Source organism: Berghia stephanieae, chromosome 10 (genome assembly GCF_034508935.2).
Source record: "Berghia stephanieae isolate SIO BIC M18660-M18661 chromosome 10, UCSD_Bste_1.3, whole genome shotgun sequence".
Classification (NCBI taxonomy): Eukaryota; Metazoa; Mollusca; class Gastropoda; order Nudibranchia; family Aeolidiidae; genus Berghia; species Berghia stephanieae.
This window is the reverse complement of record NC_088369.1, coordinates 5,833,945-5,856,268: the sequence shown is the minus strand read 5'-3', so window position 1 is coordinate 5,856,268 and position 22,324 is coordinate 5,833,945. Positions and strand designations below refer to the sequence as shown.

The 22,324-nt window shown below is 34.4% G+C and overlaps 2 protein-coding genes across 2 annotated transcripts in view; both read left to right on the top strand.

Annotated features, from left to right (window-relative positions):
• Positions 1-22,324, top strand: part of LOC144956133 (thrombospondin-2-like) — a 383,991-nt gene that overhangs the window by 162,674 nt on the left and 198,993 nt on the right. The gene's annotated exons all lie outside the window — the stretch shown is intronic.
• Positions 14,253-15,933, top strand: LOC144956132 (plasminogen-like). The gene has a single exon (XM_078886505.1). The coding sequence runs from the start codon at positions 14,267-14,269 to the stop codon at positions 15,266-15,268; it is 1,002 nt and encodes a 333-aa protein (XP_078742631.1). The 5' UTR covers positions 14,253-14,266; the 3' UTR covers positions 15,269-15,933.

Genomic DNA, 22,324 nt, shown 5'->3' with positions numbered 1-22,324 from the left:
AATACTGTTGTATTTATTATTATCTATATCTATTATTTTTTTTCCATCGAAACCGATGTAGATAAATAGATAGATACATAGAGATAGATAGATAGACAGATAGATAGATAGATAGATAGATAGATAGATAGATAGATAGATAGATAGATAGATAGATAGATAGATAGATAGATAGAGAGAGAGAGAGAGAGAGAGAGAGAGAGAGAGAGAGTAGGTGGCTCTACCTCCGTAAGTGAACACACTGATTGGAGAGGATGGGATGGTCATGTGAATTTAATTTAAAAGAATGAGAAACACAACGGGTTAATACAATTAAACGTGTAATTAATACGATTTGGGGTTATTTGTGGGTTATGTGGTCTTGTGGTATGACATTCGTTTTGGGGTTGGAAGGTCATAGGTTTGAGCTTCGTTCACTGCATAGTTGAGTCCTTGGTAAAATAATATTTACCCACATTCTCTCACTCACCTCATGTGTAAAATAAGTATTTGGCCTTTAACAGCTTTGTCTATGTCGGAAAATATTGTAATAACCCCTAACTGGCGTCATGTCTCTTCCTGCTTCCTACTCATTCAGTGATGTTGATGACTGGGACACCTTATAAAGCGCTTTGATGACGTTTATTTTATATTCCGGTGTACAAAAAATCAAGTTTTTCAGTTTTTATACAATTGATACACAGAAAAATAATTTAACACTGTTTACTGAAAGTTATAATCTTTGTTGTTTCTTTCTTCTATCCATATTCTTCTAACAGAGAGTAAGTATCAATCAATTATAGTATTTCATTTATGGTACGCTTAAGGGCGCGACACTACTATCTATAGTTATCCCAGAATTTAATACTCAATACCAATAGCAATACTGTTGTATCTATCATTATCTATATCTATTATTTTGTTTCCATCGAAACCGATATTAACACTTGCCATAATCAATACCAATATCAACACTGTTGCCACTATCAATACTAATATCAACATCAACAATGTTACTGTAATCAATACCAATAATAACACTAAGGATCGGAAGGTCTTGGGTTCCAGCCTCGTTCAGTGGAGTCCTTGGGAAAAAATCTTTACTCAAATTATCTCATAAAAGACAATGTAATCTCGGTATCTGGACGATAAAATATTTGTCTGTTTCCGAAAATATTGTAACAAACTCTAACTGACATCAAAAGAATATTGGAGAAGATGGGATGAATATTTAGATTTAATTTAATAGAATGAGATACACAACGGTTTTATAACAATTAAACGAGTAATTAATACACTTTGTCCCTTTTGTGGTCTTGTAGTATGACATGCGCCTTCGGATCGGAAGGTCCTGGGTTCCAGCCTTGTTCGGCGCATAGTTGAGTCTTACGACAATATCTTTACTTAAATTATCTCACACAAATCAGATGTATATTGATTATCTGGACGTTAGCAAATTTGTCTGTCTGAGAAAATAGTGTAATTACCCCTAACTGGCGTCATGTGTCGTCCTTCACGTTTAGTTGATCCGACGACTGGGGACACTTTATAAAACTCTTTAATAAAGTTCAGTGTATATTCCGCTATACAAAATATCAAGTTATTGTGTTTCTATACAATTGATAAAAAAATACATTAACTATATTTACTTAAAGGTGTTATCTTTGTTGTTTCTTTCTCCTATCCGTGTGTGATAACAAGATTGTAAGTATCAATCAATTATAGTCTTTCATTAATTGTACGCTTAATGGCACAGGCAGTACGATCTATTTACCCCAGAATTCAACAATCTGTATTAATAGCAATACTGATGTATCTATTACTACCTATATCTATTATTTTGTTTCCCTCGAAACCGATATTAACACTTGCCATAATCAATATCAATATCAACACTGTTGCCAACATCAATACCAGCATGAGCACCTTTGCCACCATCAATACTAATATCAAGATCATGAAATTTGCCGTCATCAATACCAATATCAACACTCTTGCCATCATTAATAGTAACATCATCAATGTCATTGTCATCAATACCGATATCAACACTCTTGCCATCATTAATAGTAACATTATCAATGTCACCGTCATCAATACCGATATCAATACCATATTCTATATCAATGTCATCCCCCTTGTCATCATTTTTAACACTTTACCAAAATTGCTATCAGGTACAGATTGCTTTTAGAGGGTAGAAGATAATTGAATTGTCATAAGACAAAAAAAGACTGATTAAATAGGATTCTTTGGAAAAGAATATTTATTCACATTTTCTCACCGTACTTAGGTGTAAAGTGAGTTCCTAGAAGGTGTCTGTAATATATTGTAAATAAAATATTATAGTATCCCCTAACTGGCGTCATGCATCATCCTACGTTTTAAATAAAGCCGATGATAGGGGACATCTTGTGATTTTAGCACGTTTAGTGTATATTCCGCTGTACAAACATCAAGTTTTGTGTTTTTATACAATGAATTATATTTCCTGAAATGTCTAATGATTGTTGTTTTATTCTCCTATCCATTTGCTACTAACAGCCGGTAAGTATTAATCAATTATAGTCTTTCATTTATGGTAGGCTTAATGGCACCGACACTACTATCTATGTACCCCAGTTTTCAAAACGCAGTATTATTAGCAATACATTTGTATTTATTACTATCTATATATATTTTTTGTTTCCATCGAAGCCGATACTAGCACTTGCCATAATCAATACCCCTATCAACTCTGTTTACACCATCAATATCAGCATGAACCAAGTTCAACACTGTTCCCACCAATACTATTATCAGCATTCTTGCCACCATCAATTCCAATATATTCACTGTTGCCCCCATCAATACCAATATCCTCACTGTTGCCAACAATACCGATATTATCATCACTGTTGCCACCAACATCAATATCATCATTGTTGCCATCATCAATTCCAATATCCACATAGTTGCCCGCATCAATACCAATATCATCACTGTTGCCATCATCAATACCAATATCAACACTGTCCTAAATAACTAAGAGCCTTAGATAGGCTTCTCATGGCTCACAATATCAAAATGTAGTAAACAAAGATATATATATATATATATATATATATATATATATATATATATATATATATATATATAGCAATATGGCTTAGATATTGGTAATATTAATGATAATAATAATAATAATAATAATAATAATAATAATAATAATAATAATAATAATAATAATAATAATAATAATAATAATAATAATAATAATAATAATAATAATAATAATAATAATAATAATAATAATAATAATAATAATAATAATAATAATAATAATAATAATAATAATAATAATAATAATAATAATAATAATAATAATAATAAATAATAATAATAATAATAATAATAATAATAATAATAATAACTATCTCTCTCTCTCTCTCTCTCTCTGTCTGTCTCTCTCTCTCTCTCTCTCTCTCTCTCTCTCTCTCTCTCTCTCTCTTTCCTTCAATCATCAAATTCAGACCAAAAAATAAATTCAGGTAAGCGTCATTTTTATTTAGAAGTTCAAATCTTTGTTAAATTCAGGCAAAATGTAACCCACCGTGTCAAGACAATAATTTGTGTTGTTGAACGTGATGCCAAATGTAATGTTAAAGTTAAAATGGCCAGAAGGGTCACATATTCATTATTGTCAATGTTGGTGTATGCAGGCTGTAATTATCTATGTTGTAAGATACAACGCCGATACACACGTGTGTGAGTTCTGGTCATTGGATGCCGGCACTGGAATGGAAATACGCTCTATCATCAATACTCGTTAACTGATTAAAGTTTCTTAGTTTCCTGTTCACTTGGTTTTTATTGTATGTTCTTCAAGTATCATATTAACAGTTAATAATACTCATCCTCTTCAATAATACGTAACAGTCACGCAAAGTATGTACTATATTGCTTTTACTATTAATTATACAGTTTTTTGACCTACGTTGGATTTTCGGACCGAGGGCCAGCCCGACTTTGGGGGGTTTATTTCCGAGGTTAAAAAATATTCAATTTTGCTCAAAAGCTGTATTATAACATCCCGTTCCCTAAAAAACTCTTAGGTAATGTCTAAAGATATCAGAATATTAGAAAACAATCTTAACGGAAGAGGAGTTTAGCAGCTGATTTTTAGATTAATTTAAAGTGCCAATAAAAATCCCATTGCTGCGTATCACTAACTCCCCTTTTTTGTATTATTTAAATAAAACGTAACAAGTTTAAAACAATTTCAGTTTGGTGCACGGATTCAATAATCTTAAAATGTGAAGTTATTAATTTATTGATAAATGACTGCTTACCTTGATCTTCGATTTGAATTGTTTAAGCCAATTATACAAACGAGCGTCCTTTAATGCATTTTAGCTGGTCTCGTTTATTTCTATATGCGACTTCTAAATGGGTTTTATCATAAATTTTTAGCAACACATTCATTCGTTCATAAAACTGGTTTGAGGCGGTGGGACACAAATCACATAAAAGTAACCATCACATATCTACATTGGACACACAGACACACAGACACACACACACACGCACACACCCACAAACAATATATATATATATATAATATATATATATATATATATATATATATGACCCATCGTCTCAAAACGTTATTATGTCGGAAAGAACCAGGTGCTTAAAAGGTGAATTTAATGTTTAAAAATATAAAAATATAAATTGTTGGCATCAGCACCCTAAAATATGGTGTCCATTCTCCTTAATAAAACATACAAACTCAACACAAGTCTGATATTTCTGGCTATAAATTCAATTTTTAAAATCTTAACAAACCCGACTTAATACCGTTTTGAGGCGAAGGGTCACATATATATATATATATAAAATATATATATATATATATATATATATATATATATATATATATATATATATATATATATATAATGTGAATTATGAAATAGTGCTTTGCTCCTATTTAACTCTCTCATTACCAGCTATTTTCTGAATTTTACCCAAACTTCATACTCACCCAAAACAAAAATATATTTTTCAAACAGACGAGCAACGCGTATATTCTATATTTTGTTAAGAAAAATGAGCTCTGTAACACAGTGTTGAGGTTTTTTTTTATGGCTATAACTAAAACAAAATGAAATCGTAACGAATGTGACGATTTTGCTATGGGTGCTAGGGAGAGGGTTAACGCACTCAGACATAAATGCATGAAAAACCTAAGCTAATTTCAGTCCTTTTCTATTTAAAATATTAAAATTAATCATTTTTTTAAATTCTTGTCTCGCTCGGAAGATCGGGTACACGTTTCTTTCATCGTGTCGTGGTCTAAAATGAGTGTGAAGAGCTTACTCGACTATGCATAAATAAGTCACCACAGAATTTACTAGTTAATTTAAAATGAAGAACAAATGTGACCCTCCGTCTCAAAACGGTATTATGTCGGGAATGATCCAGACCCCAAAAAGTGAATTTAGAGATAGAATGATGAGAAATTGGAGCTTAGAAGTTTTTGCAATGCAAGAAATAGTCTTTATACTCCACCAGAACGTACGGAAATGAAACCCAAGTCGGATATTTGTGGCTATGAATTCAATTTCCCCTACCGAGTGGATCCCTACATAATACCGCTTTGATACGGAGGGTCACAAATAACGATTAGCTTAAGATGATATAAAAAGAAATATGAAATTTAATTAAATGAGACTTCTGATGTATAATGGTGATCACAGTTATAAATATAAATATGAAGGTATTTCGTATCTTATAATATTATATAAAGCGGGTAGATTTGTTGGGTTCCACTTCCACTTCCAGTTGAGAAGAGTTGTCGTTATTCCTCCGACGGGCTCACGCTTGATCCAATCTCGACAGTGATTGAACTGGCAAATTCAAAAGCTCCGGCGTTTTGATGGTGGAAGTCAAAATTAATCAAGTATTCCACAAAGTCCCGAAAGATAACAATCTTTAAATATATATATATATTTATATATATATATATATATATATATATATATATATATATATATATATATATATAATGTGAGGAATGGAGTGGCTGGCCGTCAGGGCATAGATTATAGAGAGAAGTGAGTGAGGAAGGTTAGACCTATCAGCTTTTATAATAAGTGGTTACGTAACAGAAGGTAGAAAGAAAATTATTCACTAATTTGAAGGTAATTCAAGGGAAGGCTATTAAAGGGAAAATGATCTAATATTAGAAGGTAAAGTTTTTCAAAGCCTACCGAAATATAACTGGAGTTAGATGAATTAAGTTCTTACTAAAAATAAAACTTTAATAAAATAAATGTGAATGATCGTTACTGTGACACATCTCTTTTTCATGAATTCAGGGCATCTTTTAGTCGAGGTTGCAACATAAAGCAGCAAGATTTAGAATATAAAATCGCACAATTGAAAAGGATTTTCTCATTTTACAAAAAAAAATAATTGTGCGATCTAACATCATCTAGAACCAGTAACTAATATACCTATGACTCTTTTGTTAATTTCTCTATACTTAAAAAATAGGATTTGGATAAACATTGTCCCGTACATAAAATGTTAATTTTTTATCATCGAGCACAGAATAACTGGCAAATCTAAAAATTATAACACTATTTTTCTCAGATTGATATATGAGTAAATTGCAAACCTTTCTTAAATTATGGGTAATTCTAATGTGTCGTTGATTCAAATGGTTATTAATATCGTTAACTAAGACTCTTTTACTACATTTCCTTATTAATAAGAAGGTGGTGTCCTGACGATGTCAAGGCGATAAATATTGGTTATGACACGGAAGACGTAGTAAATTCGTTTGGGCTAAATATAAGGCATCCTATCGAAGTCGCGGGATTTCCTCTGCGTTAATCTTAGCAAGACTTAATTTGACATTTGGCCTTAGGATTTGCCACAATTTGGCGCCCTTTGGAAATGAGCAAATATGATTGTTGTTTTAATTCGGACACCGTCTTATTCCAATTCAGACACTAGGTTGTTGGAATTCAAACATGATTTGGTAACTTTGTTTTATTTTAATTGTTCTTGTTTATTTGTTATCAATTTAAATTCTAAAAGTTTTTACAATTTTTTTTGTTTGACAAGTTGAACTATGTACAAGGAATCAAAATAGTGCATATTAAATTAACTGGTCCGCCTGCGGGAATGTGTCTTGAGAGTTATTTGTTGAGACGAGGGTCATTTCAATTGGTCGATATTTGAAAGACAAGTTTCTGGCCAATTTTTTAATGCGTGTATTTCCCAGAGTACGGCATTTAACTGGTCAAAACTAATTTTAGTTGATAGAAGTTCTTATTTTTTATTCTAATCAACTCGACTACTGCTAAGTATTATAACTTCCTTTTTATCTTCTTATAATTTTCAGATGCAAAATGGAGCTGGACACCGTGAAACATCATTCAATTCCTGACAAGGGTTGTGAAATGTTTGATTTGTGTTATCCAGCTTAATAAACCTGATTTTAAATGTTCTGACTTTTGTTTATGTTTTCTTTTTTTCTTTTTTTTTTTAAATAATTAATCAATATTTTTTTGGAGGGATGGGTGGGGGGGGGGGGGTTTACGGAAGGGGTGAGGGTGGGGGGGGGAGTGAGTGTCTTCAATTTGAATGTCACCTCTACATTATTTTCCGGGTGTGAATTACTATTAGCTATAGGCATATATGTATATATATATATATATATATATATATATATATATATATATATATATATATATATATATATATACATATATATATATATATATACATATATATATGTATATATATATATATACACACATATATATTATATATAATTTATATATATACGTCTACATATATATATATACATGCACAACAAAAATAATAATAATAATAATAATAATAATAATAATAATAATAATAATAATAATAATAATAATAATAATAATAATAATAATAATATATATAATAATAATAATAATAATAATAATACTTTTTGAATCCCAAAAAGGAATTTTTTTTGTACAGAAGTGTTATAATTCAAACTGTAAGATAAATGGATAATGGAAATTTAATGATGTATATATAAATAAGAGCGATATCATTCAGCCAGAGCCGCGCTTTATACATGAATAATTTCAACACTGTAAAATCGTTAAAATTGTCGCAATAAATTGAAAATTGAAAAGATTGCAATACAAATAAATTAATTAATTAATGATATCTACATTATTTTGAAGTAAAAAAGGAAAATAATCATATAAAATGATTATTGCGTGTTGTTATAAGGCCAAATACTGGACGTCAGAAAAGATTTTCTGTGTCTCTCTGTTTTTGTAGAAATAGAGAAAGTGCGACCATTCCTTCCTGGTGTAATAACTGATGGTCTTAGTGGTGATTCTGGGTATTTAATATTTAAGTTATTTTACTAATACAAAATTTCTCGTATAAAAGATCTACATCGTGAACATCATGTATATAGCATTTAATGGATTTTTTAAGTTAAGTTTTTTTACTGCAAAGCAATTGTCTCCGTTCCAAGATGTTATACAAAATGACAAAACACTTCGATGACTGATTTAAAAGATAATGTGCAGAGAGTTTTATCTATTCTAAACTGAGAAAGTTTTGATTAAAAAATAAGTTCGTCTGCACATCTTATGTTTAATTATGTTCAAGTGTTCATCCCACTTGAGCCTGTCGTCAATCGTTATATCAAGGTATTTATGGTAAGGAGCTAGCTGGACGAATTGACCTTTGATTTTAAAGGTTTTATCGGTTCCTTCACTCTCCTAAAGTCAATCACTTTGTCTTGCTTATGTAAGCTCTAGGTGGTGGGCATCACGCCAAGACGCAAATCTATCAATTCTTCTCTATAAGCCACTTCGTTGCCATTTGTTGTAAGGATTTGAAGAGCTTTGTCATCTGCAAACTTTATTAAAGGTACAGTCAGGTTTTGACTTCTATAGCCATTCGTGTATATTATCGTGAATAAAACAAAGGACAATACACAACCAATTTGTAGTTATACAGGAAAACACGTTTTGTCCTAATTGAACATATTGTGCTCTCTCCGTAAAAAAATCGAGCCCCCAAGCATTTATATACTTGTTTAAATTCAGACTAGTCAATATTTCAACAACCAACTGAGGTTGCATTGTATTGAACGCTGAAGAAAATTCTGCAAAAAGCAATCCGCAATAGCTTTTAGCGTGATCTAGATGCCTGTAGATGTTTGTAACCTGCAGAATAACACCCTCGACGCCACGTCCTGGTTTGTAAGCAAATTGATGACTATCTCTCAATGGCATAAATTGGTAATTAATTTTTATAAGAACAGGTTTTTCTAAAGATTTTATGACTATTGAAGTCAGTGCAACCGGTCTGACTGAGATCGTTCATTGATTCAAATTTTTCTCCTTTTTTTTTTTTTGGAACAGGAATAATTTTTGAAGTTTTCCACATTACACTTCTATTTATAAACGGCGGGTGGCGGATTGATATGATTGTAGACCCGATCTATTTTATTGATGAATCACTCACTGAGTGTTTTCTAATGCCAATTTACTTCGAGTTGCCTGGTGTGTATTTAAAGGGATTTCTCTCATGCATCCCAACGATCAGAAGCTGGGTATCTTGTTGAATTATTATTTTAAAGAACCCAGATTAGGGCATAAAAGTCGCAACTTGAAACCGTCTACTCTTCCGATTCCAAATTCATTGGAAGTGTTATATAACCAGCACTTCAGGAGGATGAATAAAGAATATTTTATGAATTGAGTCATAAGGTGGCATAACAATTTTAGTCGTAAAATGAAAAGGCAGATTCTCATGATTGTCGTGTAATCTTTATTAGTCCTCCTAGGAGCTAAATGTACACTTCCAATGAGTTTTGAACCGTAAGAGAAGAAGGTGTGACGTCACGATATCTACTTCCCATTAAATAGTCTATTTACCAATTCAATCACGGGACACAACCTCAAACCGTGGCCTTCATAAACCCATGGCTTGATACTAACCCAAACTTCATAAGAGACGAGATGACGGGTGAAATATTAATTGTTTATAATTATTAATTAATTAATATTAATTATTAATTGGGAATCAATATTTCAAACAATAGATGCTGTGAGCTTGATTCAGAAACTCACAACATTTAACGGATCAACACACAAAACTCTGTGTAACCTTCAACGTTAATAAATAGAATGGAATTGACGTCACTCTGGTCATTGCTATTGTTTGTTTTTTTCATCCACGTTTATGAGTAATTCACACTTAACTGTATTGTCCAGACTATAAAAGTTCATGGTTACACAGAGTTTTGTGTGTTGGTCCTTTATACTTCCGGATGGCAATGATTTGAGCTTCTCAGTCATGCGCATACTATCTAAAGTCCTGAATCTTAATAGGGTTTAACAGTCGTGACGTCACTTCCCTCGTAATGACGCATAGCAACTGGTTTAAACTATCGGAACAATGAAGGACGCCATTATCTCCATCACCGCCCTTACAAAAATACTTCTCTGTCGAGCATAAATGTGTATTATCCAGAGGAGAGAAACATAAATCTGATCATGTTTTGACTTTTATACATTATGATCAGATTACATATGAAAAAGTTCTGGCTAGCGTGAGATATAAAATGAATCCTTTTTCTTTGTTTAGAACCAAGCTGCTGGTTGCTGGGCGGACATGACATCAGACTATTGAATCCTATACACAAGGAATCTATTAGCCACAAGTCACCGTATAATTTCTATTATTGTCATAATATTATAGCAATATGATATCATGGCTTGTGACCAGGAAATCAGCTCTCTGGTAATCTTGTTGTCTTATTGTTGTTATTTTTGTTGTTGTTGTTGTTGTTGTTGTTGTTCCTCTTCTTCTTCTTCTTCTTCTTCTTCTTCTTCTTCTTCTTCTTCTTCTTCTTCTTCTTCTTCTTCTTCTTCTTCTTCTTCTTCTTCTTCTTCTTCTTCTTCTTCTCCTTCTTCTTCTTCTTCTTCTTCTCGTCATCTTCCTCCTCCTCCTCCTCCTCATACTCCTCCTCCTCCCCCACATACTCCTCCTCCTACTCCTCCACCTCCTCCCCTTCCTCCTCCTCCTCCTCCCGACATCCTTTTTTCTTTGTTATTTCATTCTTTGTTTATTCTCTACACAATTTTTAAACAATTTAAATGTTGATGATACCCGACAAGCCTTTTATCCAACATTGCCACGTGGAAGTTTTAATCCAAATATCCTTTTCTCCCTCTGATTTTTGCTACTCACCTGTACCAGATTACGAACCTTTTAAGGTGTTTTAAAAGTGACCAAAAGGATTACAGGATCTATTCGTCTTGGCGATAGTATTTTTAATAACATTTTGTGACGCGTTATAAATACAGCCCATCTATAATTTCCTATCATTCCTCGTGTTCTCGTGTAGTCTTCTTAGGTGGGAAGACTGATAAAGAAGGAATGAAATTAATGTCACTCAGATCTTTATATTCTCTTTAAAACAACTTTTCTGGTGATTATTTCTTACTAAATTAAATCAATCGGACTATACTTGTTCAAGAATACATCTAGTTTTTGTCAAAATATACATATATTTATATATATATATATATATATATATATATATATATATATATATATATATATATATATATATAATGTTACGTTACATGTTGTGAATATTTTACCTAAACGTACAGCATCAATAATAGCAAAAGTTTTGTTCTCTTAAATTGGATTAATTGAGGTTCGAATATATTTTGGCACGAAACATCGTCTGAGAGTTTTCATTAGTTGTGTAGAAAATAAACACTCTGCAATGTAAGTCTCATCTGAGAGAGTGACAAAAAGCCGTTTATTTTCTGGGGGGGGAGGGGGGGGGGACGGGGGGGGGGACGTACGCTCCAATTGTGCGGCTATCTATGTGGTCTTGTGGTATGACACTCGCTTTCGAATCGGAATGGGTTCGAGCCTCGCTCGGCGCATAGGTGAGTCCTTGAAGAAGGCTCTTTACTCACATTCTTCGACTGTACTCAGGTGTAAAATGAGTACCTTGCCGTTAACAGCGTTGTCTCTGTCCGAAAAATTGTAACTTCGCCTAACAGGCGTCATGTCTCCGTCCTAAATGTTAAGTGTTGCTGTTGGCCAGCTACCCATTGTAAAGCCCTTTGACACGTTTAATGGATATTGCCCTATATAAAAGCTCAAGTTAAATAACACTCTGATAATGAATTATTTGTGGGAAAATTAAGGATACATTTTCTGTTTTTATTAATTTCTATAAATTAAGGGTAATGGTCCTTCACATGGATTTTGCGCTATATAAAAGTTCAGGTTGTTTTAGCCTACAGAGCAATTAGACCCATGGAGCCGGAGTTTATCCCGGTTTCTATAAAGTGAAACGGACATTTTTCATTGCTTGCTACCATTTAGATAGGACGATAGTCTATCGCAAAGTGCTTCCCGCCAGATTTAACGGACCCAGCTGCTGGGCGGACATGGCGGGTTCAGAAAAAAATATCGACTGTATCCGGAGATTGATCGCGGCCCGTTGATTTTAAGCGAGTGCTCTAACGACTGAGCTATCGGGACCCTTTATAATTTAAATAATGTAAAATATTCCAAAGACAGAAAATCTAGCTCTGACTGAAGAGCAGAGATAATTTCTGAAGATTATATAAGATAAATGAAAAATAAAATAAAATTCCTTGTATTCATTCCATAGACGAAATGTGCCTCTAGGGTATATTCTAAGGGGAGGCTGTAGTAACACAGGCGTTAGCCGCAGTGCAGCTGAAATTGAGCTAGGGTGGGGTGACTTGGTCAAGGAAACAGCGTAGCGGTGGATGATCGACCTTGGTCCTTTTGGGGTACGAAACAAAGAGGTTTGGGGTACGGAACCGTACCGCCTAGCCACGTTACTCCCTTGAGAAGAGCAGAAATAATCCCTCTAGGCGCAATAGTGTCTGGACAGAGAATCAACTTTTTCCTACCTGCGGCTATGTGGTCTTGTGCTATGACACTCGCTTTCGAATCGGAAGGTCCTGGGGTCGAGCCTCGCTTGGCGAATAGTTGAGTTCTTGGAAAAGGCTCTTTACTCGCATTATCTCAGTTCTCAGGTGTAAAATAAGTTCCTGGCCATAAACATCATTGTCTCTGTCGAAAATAAAAACTTGTAATATCGCCCGATAGGTGTCATATCTCGTTCTACGTGTTACGTGTTGCTATCGGTTAGGGGCCCTTTTTAAAGCGGTTTAAAGCACGTTTAGTGGATATTGCGCTAGATATAAAAGCTCTCAAGTTTTTTTCCAATAATTTCTCGTCACTTGGAAAACCTTAAACTAGTTTTAATGTGAAGCTGAATTGTCAGATTTTGGCATATGTTCCATTATTGAAGCCAGAAAACAGATGATAACGATTTAGTTCCCCAGGTTCTCCAAATAAATTAGTCATGGAGACCTTATGGCACAGCGTCGTCTCCTCTCTGGGTGGCTATGTGGTCAAGTGTCGGATAGGAAGGTCTTGAGTTCGAGCCTCGCTTATCGCATAGTTGAGTCCTTGGAAAATACTCATTACTGATATTCTCTCACCGCACTCAGGTGTAAAATGAATTCCTAACCATTAACATCTTTGTCTATGTCCGAAAAGATTCTAATATTATCGCCTCAATGGCGACATGTCCCATCCTCAATGTTAAATGTTGCTGTTCGCCAGGGACCCTTGTAATGCGTTTTGAGTATGTCCAGTAGATATTACGCTATAAAAAAAGCCTCAAAATTTTGAAATACGCGTTTATTTTTCCAGAGTACGACGGTTAAATGGTTCAACTTCAAAAGATTGAATTTTTTTTTTTCATTTTGTACATTTTAACTTCAAAATCAATTTTATTTAATTGTTTCACACCAGATTGTCGAGGTGGGCTACACATTTCAAGGAAAGGATTTGAAGCCGACACGTCAATGACATACTTGTAGGACACTGTCTTTTGGATCAAATCGTCTTGGTTCGAATACTGGTGGAAAATCAATTTCTTTCTCACGACTATGGTGTGATTTAAGTATAGTTTATATGGTCTTATTGGTGGCCGAGGTTTATTAGTCGGTGCTGACTTTTAAGTTATCACTTTCTGTTGGATTTGTCGATATAAAAGAATTACTCATAATAACGACAACAATTAAAGTCATCAAGAGATTGTATTCGATTTTGTTTATTTTATTTAGTTGAAGAATATTTTTCAGATTTTTATTCATTTATTAGAAATATGCAATTTCATAAGATTCTAGTACTGGCAATGGACTTTTTGTATCCACTATTCTTCATCATTTTTGGCAAGTCATTGGCAACAAACCAACTTTTACAATCCTATGACTTCAATGTGAAAGCAAACAAAGCAATATCAACAACTGGTGGTGGTAGCAATTTGGTCTTCAAAAAGCGTGATGTTTCCTCAAAACTGCACTGTGCTATTCTTTGTGCTAGCGACTTGTCGTGTTCAGCCTTCTATGTATTGCCTCAAGATAACATAATAACTAAAGACAATAGAAAGTGGGAATGTCAACTTATAGAGGAAGGGATTGGTGACGAAAATTTATCTTCCGGAAATGGAAGTTATGGATATTTAAGTAAGTTTAACACACAACCCAAAACTGTACCGTCTATTCAGAACTGTCCATTCGAAGCAACAACAAAAACAAAACACGGAATCGCTGCTTTTTATAACTGTACCTTATTTAATCCACGAATGACCAATATTGGATTTCTCTACGATTATGACAATGATTCGTGGCCAAATCTAAATGCAGCATGTTTGGAGACCATCAGTAACCAAATTGGACTAGCCGGAACGCTTCTCAATGTATCTGTGGACAAAACGACTCCCGACGTTTTTAAACTAAAACCAATTTGTCAGAAAGACGAGTATAAATGGAATGACATTATATGTAACGGGAATGGCATATGGACCTATCTGTCTAGGGAGCCCAAAGTTGGATGCGTATCAACTACTTGCTACCGTAATGATGTTGGGACAGAAAGATCGGTTTATAAAGGGACACAATCAACATCAACTAACGGTACTGTGTGTCAAAGATGGGATTCTCAAAGCCTGCAATCGCATAAATATGTGGATGACCATTTGTATTGGGTAGACGACTACGATATTGATTCTGCCAGCAATTACTGCCGAGACCCTGACTCCGAGGGTAAACCGTGGTGTTATGTGACGGGACCACAGCGGTATGAGATCTGTAGTGGAATACCACTATTTCATAGGCTTAATAACAATCTTGAATGATTCATGAAGAAAAAGGAATATTTTATAAAAAAATACTAAAAATAGAACATCTATTGCTAAGAGTGTGAAACGGGGACATTTTTAAAACTTTTCTGATTGATTCATACGAAATAATGGTAGAAGTTTTATATAGATCAAGGTTTAAATAATGTGCTAAGATTCGATTAAAAGGGAATCAAAGGCAATTCCTACACTTAATTTAAACGATCAGACAAGACTCATGTTTAAGGGGATAATACAACTTTGTTTTCTACAGAGACAACTCTGTTATTAATGTTATTTTTGGCCCAAACATTGTCATATGGATATCTTTATAGCATTCAAATATGTGTAAGAACTGTCGGTAAACCCTAAATAACAAGTTAATTGGAGATAATGCAATTATCTGCTAGTCCTTAAGACGACGTGCAAATATTTGCACCTCTGATAATCCAATTCCTTACGGGCTCATTGTTCTAATGGACATCTCAAAAATGACGCAAAATATTGTCCGACAATGTTAAACTTGGCCCATAAGCGAGTTAGGATGCCAGATCTGCATAAATGTACACGTCGACTTAAGACAATTAAAGGCTGTCCTTAAACCTTTCCGTTTATGTCAAATTTTATTGTTGTTTAAATAGTTTCTTTTGTGTGTGCGTGTGTGTTTGTGTGTGTGTTTGTGTGTGTGTTTGTTTGTATGTGTTTGTGTGTGTGTGTGTTTGTGGGGAGGGGGGGGGGGAGATTGTTGCTTTATTTCTTTCTTAGATAGAGTGTGATGTCAAGAATAACGATTAATGACGTCCCAGCATCAATATTAGTGTCAACTGACGTGCCCAAATATGCAGGTCTAACGTCCAAATTCACTTATGGGCCTAGTTTTAATATTGTTATAATAAACACTATTTTACGTCATTGTTTGAGATAAATTCCATTACAACAATGAGCCCATAATGATACGGGTTATCAGACCTACAAATAAGTGCACGCCGGTGTCAAGGGTAGAATTTTTTTTTATCAGTCAACACCAGCCAAACTATTTCATTAAACGGCTCAAAGATAAAAGCGATAGATTGTTTATAAATGATATTCTCCATTACCACGACTCCCCGTGGTCATGGGACAAATTGATTGACTTAACTCTCTCTTTACCAGCTAGTTTTAGAATTCATTCCCATCCCAATACAAGAATACTTTTCTTACTCAAACAAAAAGTAACAAGTGAGCTCTACAACACAGTGTTTAGTATGTATAGCTGTAATCAAAGCATTTCTTTAGATCTTAAGATGTACAGGAGAAATCAGAATGAGAAAATTGTCTATTGCATCGTAACGAATGTGTCGATTTTCCTATGGGTGGTAAGGAGAGGGTTAACAGTTATTGACGATCGCCTCATAATCGTCGGACTGGGACGCTTTGGCAGCTTCTCTGATTTGTTGAGTGAGTTTGTTTTTTCCACTGATGACGATCTGTAGCGGCGGATGTCAGGTGTTTTAAAACCTTTTTCGCATCTCATTCTTGTGCAGATAATAATATGTGGTCTAGTGGTATGACACTCGATTTCGGAAATGGAAGGTCCTTGGTTCGAGCCTCGCGCTCGGCGCATAGTTGAGTTCTTGGAAAAGGCACTTTACTCACATTCTCTCACCGTACTCAGGTGTAAAATGAGTACCTGCCCGTTAAACAGCGTTGTCTTTGTTCAAAAAATTGTAATATCGCCTAACGGGCGTCATGTCCCGTCCTGCATGTTAAATGTTGCTGTTGACCAGGGACCCCTTGTAAAGCGCTTTGAGCACATTTAGTGGATATTGCGCTATATAAAGCTCAATTTAAAAAAAAATTTGTGTGTCATCGAGGCTCTTGAGGTCTTTATTTATCGTAGTGTATATTATGCTTGTTGTGGGTCTGCCTTAGTGTGTGTTATGTCCGCTTGGTGTAAAGAATAACGCCATTGCCTTGGTTATTTTGTTTTGAATGTTTGTTGTTTGGTGAGAATTTGTGGACTGGGGGTAATTTGCATAATGTAATAGATTGTTAAGTTTTTTTTTTTCACAAAACAGATGTAATCATCAGCTATGCACCTAATCACTATTTAAATGCAACGATAAAGTTGAAAACATTCAGTTATGTTTACATAGGAAGTCATGGGTGGGAATCATGTCCTCCCACAGTGTTCACAAATACCACTTTGTCTTCTTTTTTTCTTCTTTCAACATTTCCCGCATTTTGCAGGATTGCCATAATAAATGCCACATCTCCATGCATCTCGGTTCATAAGCACCATCTTCCCCCAGGCCCAGTTCTTTCATATCGTCCTTTACCCTATCCAACCATCAAGTCTTTGGGCGTCCCCCTTTCCTCTTTTTCGCTAATTGTATATCCAAAACTTTCTTCCCAACGTACCCGCTATCTCGTCTCTTAACATGTCCAAACCAATTCAATCTATTTTCTCTCATATTAATTGATACATTGTTTACTTCACTCACCCTTCTTATTCGTTCACTTCTCACTTTATCTATACTTGTCCAGCCAAGTGACTATCTAAACTCTTTGTTACTTTGTGTTCTATCCCCTTATATATGTTTTCAAACTTGCTTTCTATCATTGTTTTGGAATGAGATTACTTGGTTTAGTTCTGGCCCTGGCCGGAGTCCTTGCCTGAAATGGGAAGAAGTCAAATTTATAGAGTCAGTTTTGGGATATAATTTTCCCCTTGTAAATCATCCCTCAAGTATGTGCCATTATGTTCTGTATTGAACGTGATTTGCGAGCAATTGAATGTGTTCTTCCCAGTAGGATCCTGTGCTTGTGTCTGGATGAGAGTGTCAGATGATCTCATACTAAGTTCAGCTTGTTTCCAAGCGTGGGTGATTTTTATACCTTTCCAACCCACTCTATCGTTAGTTGACCTGATGGTCTCCACATTACCTCTTCCTAAACGTCCAGTTCCTAATGTTAACCATCAATTCTATCCTCTGTATCATGCTTCTGTCATGCCAACTATCATTCCATTTGTCACAGCTTCTCTATCACCTCTCTCCTCATTACAAAAGCAACAAACCTCGCTTGCCTTCTTATTCCGGCAACAAAAGTTATTTTGTATTCTGCCTCCTGTAATACCTTTTCGTCTGATTTTCTTTCTGTCCAGGATATTTTCAGCATACTTCTCAAGAGCCTCATCTCCACCGCTTCTATTTTCCTTTGCGATGATGTGTTGATGGCCCAGGTCTCACATTCATATAAATAACAATGTGAAATTGAATGTAAGCCAATCTTATTATATAAATGTATAAATGTTGCTGCTCGAAACTCGAAGAAATAACTAACATTACGAAAACAGATAAAATGGACGTTTCGGGTTTCTTCCCCTTTATCAACAAAACAAGATGAATGAAACACTACAGATGAATGAGATAATGTGGTAATGGCGTTATTAAGATGTTTAAACTGTTTTGTTGATAAAGGAGACACACGAAACGTCCCTTTTTATCTGTTTTCGTAATGTTATTTATTTCTTTGAGTTTCGAGCAACAACATTTACACATTCATATAATAAAATTGGCTCTATACAGCATTGCATTATTTTCATGTTAGTAGTGTGCATTGCCATATCTAAGGTTTTTGAGCATTGGTCTCATAGCCACGAATGCCGCCTTTTCAAAAGCTATTCTGTTTTCAATGTTACAGCTACACTATTTTGGTGTCGGATAATTGCGTCATAGATAATACGCTTCAAAAGTGGTAACGTCACTTCCGTCGTAATGACGCATGGTAACTTAGTAACTGGCTCTAAACTATCAGAACAATGGCGGAAGCCCTGATGAAATATTTCTCCGACGAGCATAAAAGCGTATCCAGAGGAGAAAAGACATTATAAATCTGATCACGTTTTGACTTTACACATTCTGATCACAAGACATATGAAAAGTTCTGGGCCAGCATGAAGAATAAAAGGTACCGATTTTCTTTGTTTAGAAACACGATGGCCGCCGTTGCTGGGCGACGTGACATCAGACTATTGAATCCAATTAAGTCATAGCGGAAGTCAATTCGTGGAAGCGGCAAAAAGGAGAGCATGAATAGCCATCCAATTTTGTTGGGAGTGCAAACGATTTAAGAAGAAAATGGACTTATTTAAATAGATCCTAATAGTGACCAACTGTTTAACGTTCGTGATATTGATAAAAATGTTAACTATTCAGTTATTGGTAGAGTTTCTAGCTGGTATATCAGAAATCCCTTATGATTGACATAGACAAGTAGAAAGATAGATATATAGATAGGTAGATAGAAAGATAGATAAATAAATAAATAGATAGATAGATAGATAGATAGATAGATAGATAGATAGATAGATAGATAGATAGATAGATAGATAGATAGATAGATAGATAGACAGATAGATAGATAGATAGATAGATAGATAGCTTTATATAGAAACCTATAAAGAACTTTTGTATTTACGAGGTGCGTTTCATAATTATTTTTCCCTCGTCTATAACTTCGCTAATAAGCAACCTAAAACTACTAACATTTGAAACCATGTTACGTGATATCTGAAAAATCTCGCTGCCAAATGTCAAGTCAAGTATATAGGTCATCATGTGATAAAATTATGGCGTGGCAAATGGGTTTTACATTTGCTTCTTGTCCATGCATAATGAAAGGGAAATGGCAGAGCAAAACATTGATGCAACGATCTCATTTTATAATGTCCGGGTTGTCATCAAATTTTTAACTCTTCGCGACAAGTCTACAGTCAAAATACACGGAGACATTTGTAAAGTTTTGGAGAGCAATGCTTCTTCAATTCAAACTATTAGAAGGTGGGTCAGAGAAATTGAAGATGGGAGATCTGACATGCAGGATGAGGAACACACTGGGAGATCTCATGTTGTCACTTGTGGCGATACTGTAGTGAGAATGAGAGCTGTTGTGGAAGAAGATTCAATATAGGAACCTGTAGGAGGTTAAGTGAACTTGGTGTCTCCATTACAACCGTTTACAGAATATTGATAAATGAATTTGGCAACAACAAGTTGCTCGCAAAGTCGGTGCCTAATTTTGCTGAATTGTGTGGAACTTACAGGTTTTTATATTGGATAGGTAGTTGTATGAAGTTTCATTTGATACCAAATAGTAGGTGATTCATTATATTATGTGAGTATAACGCGACAGTAATTCTCTGAAACATTCCTTGTGGAAACGAGACTTTATGAAACGATGTAAATATAATTTTTGTTGTTAATGTAGGATTCTTTCATCGGGTTTAGATTAATTAAACGAGTTATTTTTTCCGCCAAATACCTCAAGAGCTTGCGAGTGAGTTATTCCCCGATAAAAAAAAATATAAAACGAATTTAATAAATTCAAACTCGTCTAAGAATACCTTTATTCTATCCCTCAAAGTAATGTTCTTAGATATTTCTTAATCAACAATTAATTAGTAAAAATACTTCATTTTCAATTGATTCAAGTTACAAATCTCTCGTCAATGGGATTCCCCTATAAATAGAGACGAAGCGTCACACGCCGATTTGGTACTTTGAATGGAATTTTAAAATGGTTATTAAACTTTTTAAACGTCTTGTTAAGGCACTAATCATGGAAATGGGGATGAGAAATTCAAAACTTTTATCCATTTTACGGGCATTTACTAGAAAATGTGATGCCTCTGAAATTTGGCATTTACTTAGACAATTCTAAATTTTCCAGTTAATTTTCTAAATTAATTTGGCACAAAAAAAGTGTCTGCTCGTCCAGACATATGCCGGCTATATTTTGTCATTGTGTGCTAGAGCTGTGTGAATTTTGTTCAATTCTTTATTATCTTGTTTTACGAATTATGTATTATTATCGATGAAGGTACAATGAAATTGAAGGTATTTATTAAAGTTTGAAAATTTATGGGGAGTAATAGAAGAATCAATTTATAAAATTATAGTTTTATTTGGATGAATAGATTTTGTATTATGATGTTACTGAATTGATTATCTCATTTTAAAAATAAGTGGGGGTATTTTCTTTTGTGTTTTCCCTCTCTTCAGTTGTAGAAATGTAAAGTCCTCCCTCTGAGCTGGGAATTAACCAGTAGATGTTTGACCAATCATAATGTGGAATTTGTGACACACCTTCACACGTACTCGGGCAAACATATTTAGTTGTTTATAATCAACAACGTGAATGAAATCGACCTCTCTCTGATCATTGTTATTGTTTTTATACCGCCAGATGGGTGACTAGTTATCACACGATTTTCTCGATCATATGTTTAAGTTTTGCACATAGTTTTCTGTATTAGCGTCATCGATGTTAAAACGGTGTAATTCGCTATGTTACCCAATCACTGCCATTGCTTACATTATGAAGGTTGTCCAAAACGTGTGGTTATCTTGGTGTCTATTCCATTTTATGTCTTGCTGTTGGCCAGTGGTCGCTTCAAAAGCGTTTTGAGCGCGTTCAGTGTATGTTTTGTGCTATTTAAGAGGTCAAGTTTTTTGTTGTTTAATTATTTTTTTTTTTTGTTTTTGTTTTTTGTTTTTTTTTTGTTTTTTTTTTTTTTTTTTTTTTTTTGTTCTTGTTTTTGTTTTTTTTTGTTGTTTTTTTTTTTGTTTTTTTTTTTTTTTTTTTTTTTTTTTTGGGGGGGGGGGGGTTAAAACGTATTTTCAAAAGTGGATCTTGAATCCCTCTCATGACTTGATGACTCCACAAGACTCTTTTTATATAGGCCAATATCCACTAAACGTGCTCAAAGCACTTTCATAGGGTCCCTGACCAACAGGAGCACGTAAAATGTAGAACAAGACATGACGCATGTTAGGCAATATTATAATTATTTTTCCAACAGAGCTAACGCTGTGAACGGCGAAGTATTTTACTTCTGAATACGGTCACAGTATGTGAGTGAAGAATCTTTTCCAAGGACTCAACTATGTGTCGAGCGTGGCCCGAACCCAGGACCTTTCGATCCGAAAGTGAGGGTCATACCAAAAGATTACATAGCCGCACAATAATAGAGAATAAAAACTTTGCAGCGAATAGGATACGAACCCACAACCCTAATTTTCTGCAAATCCG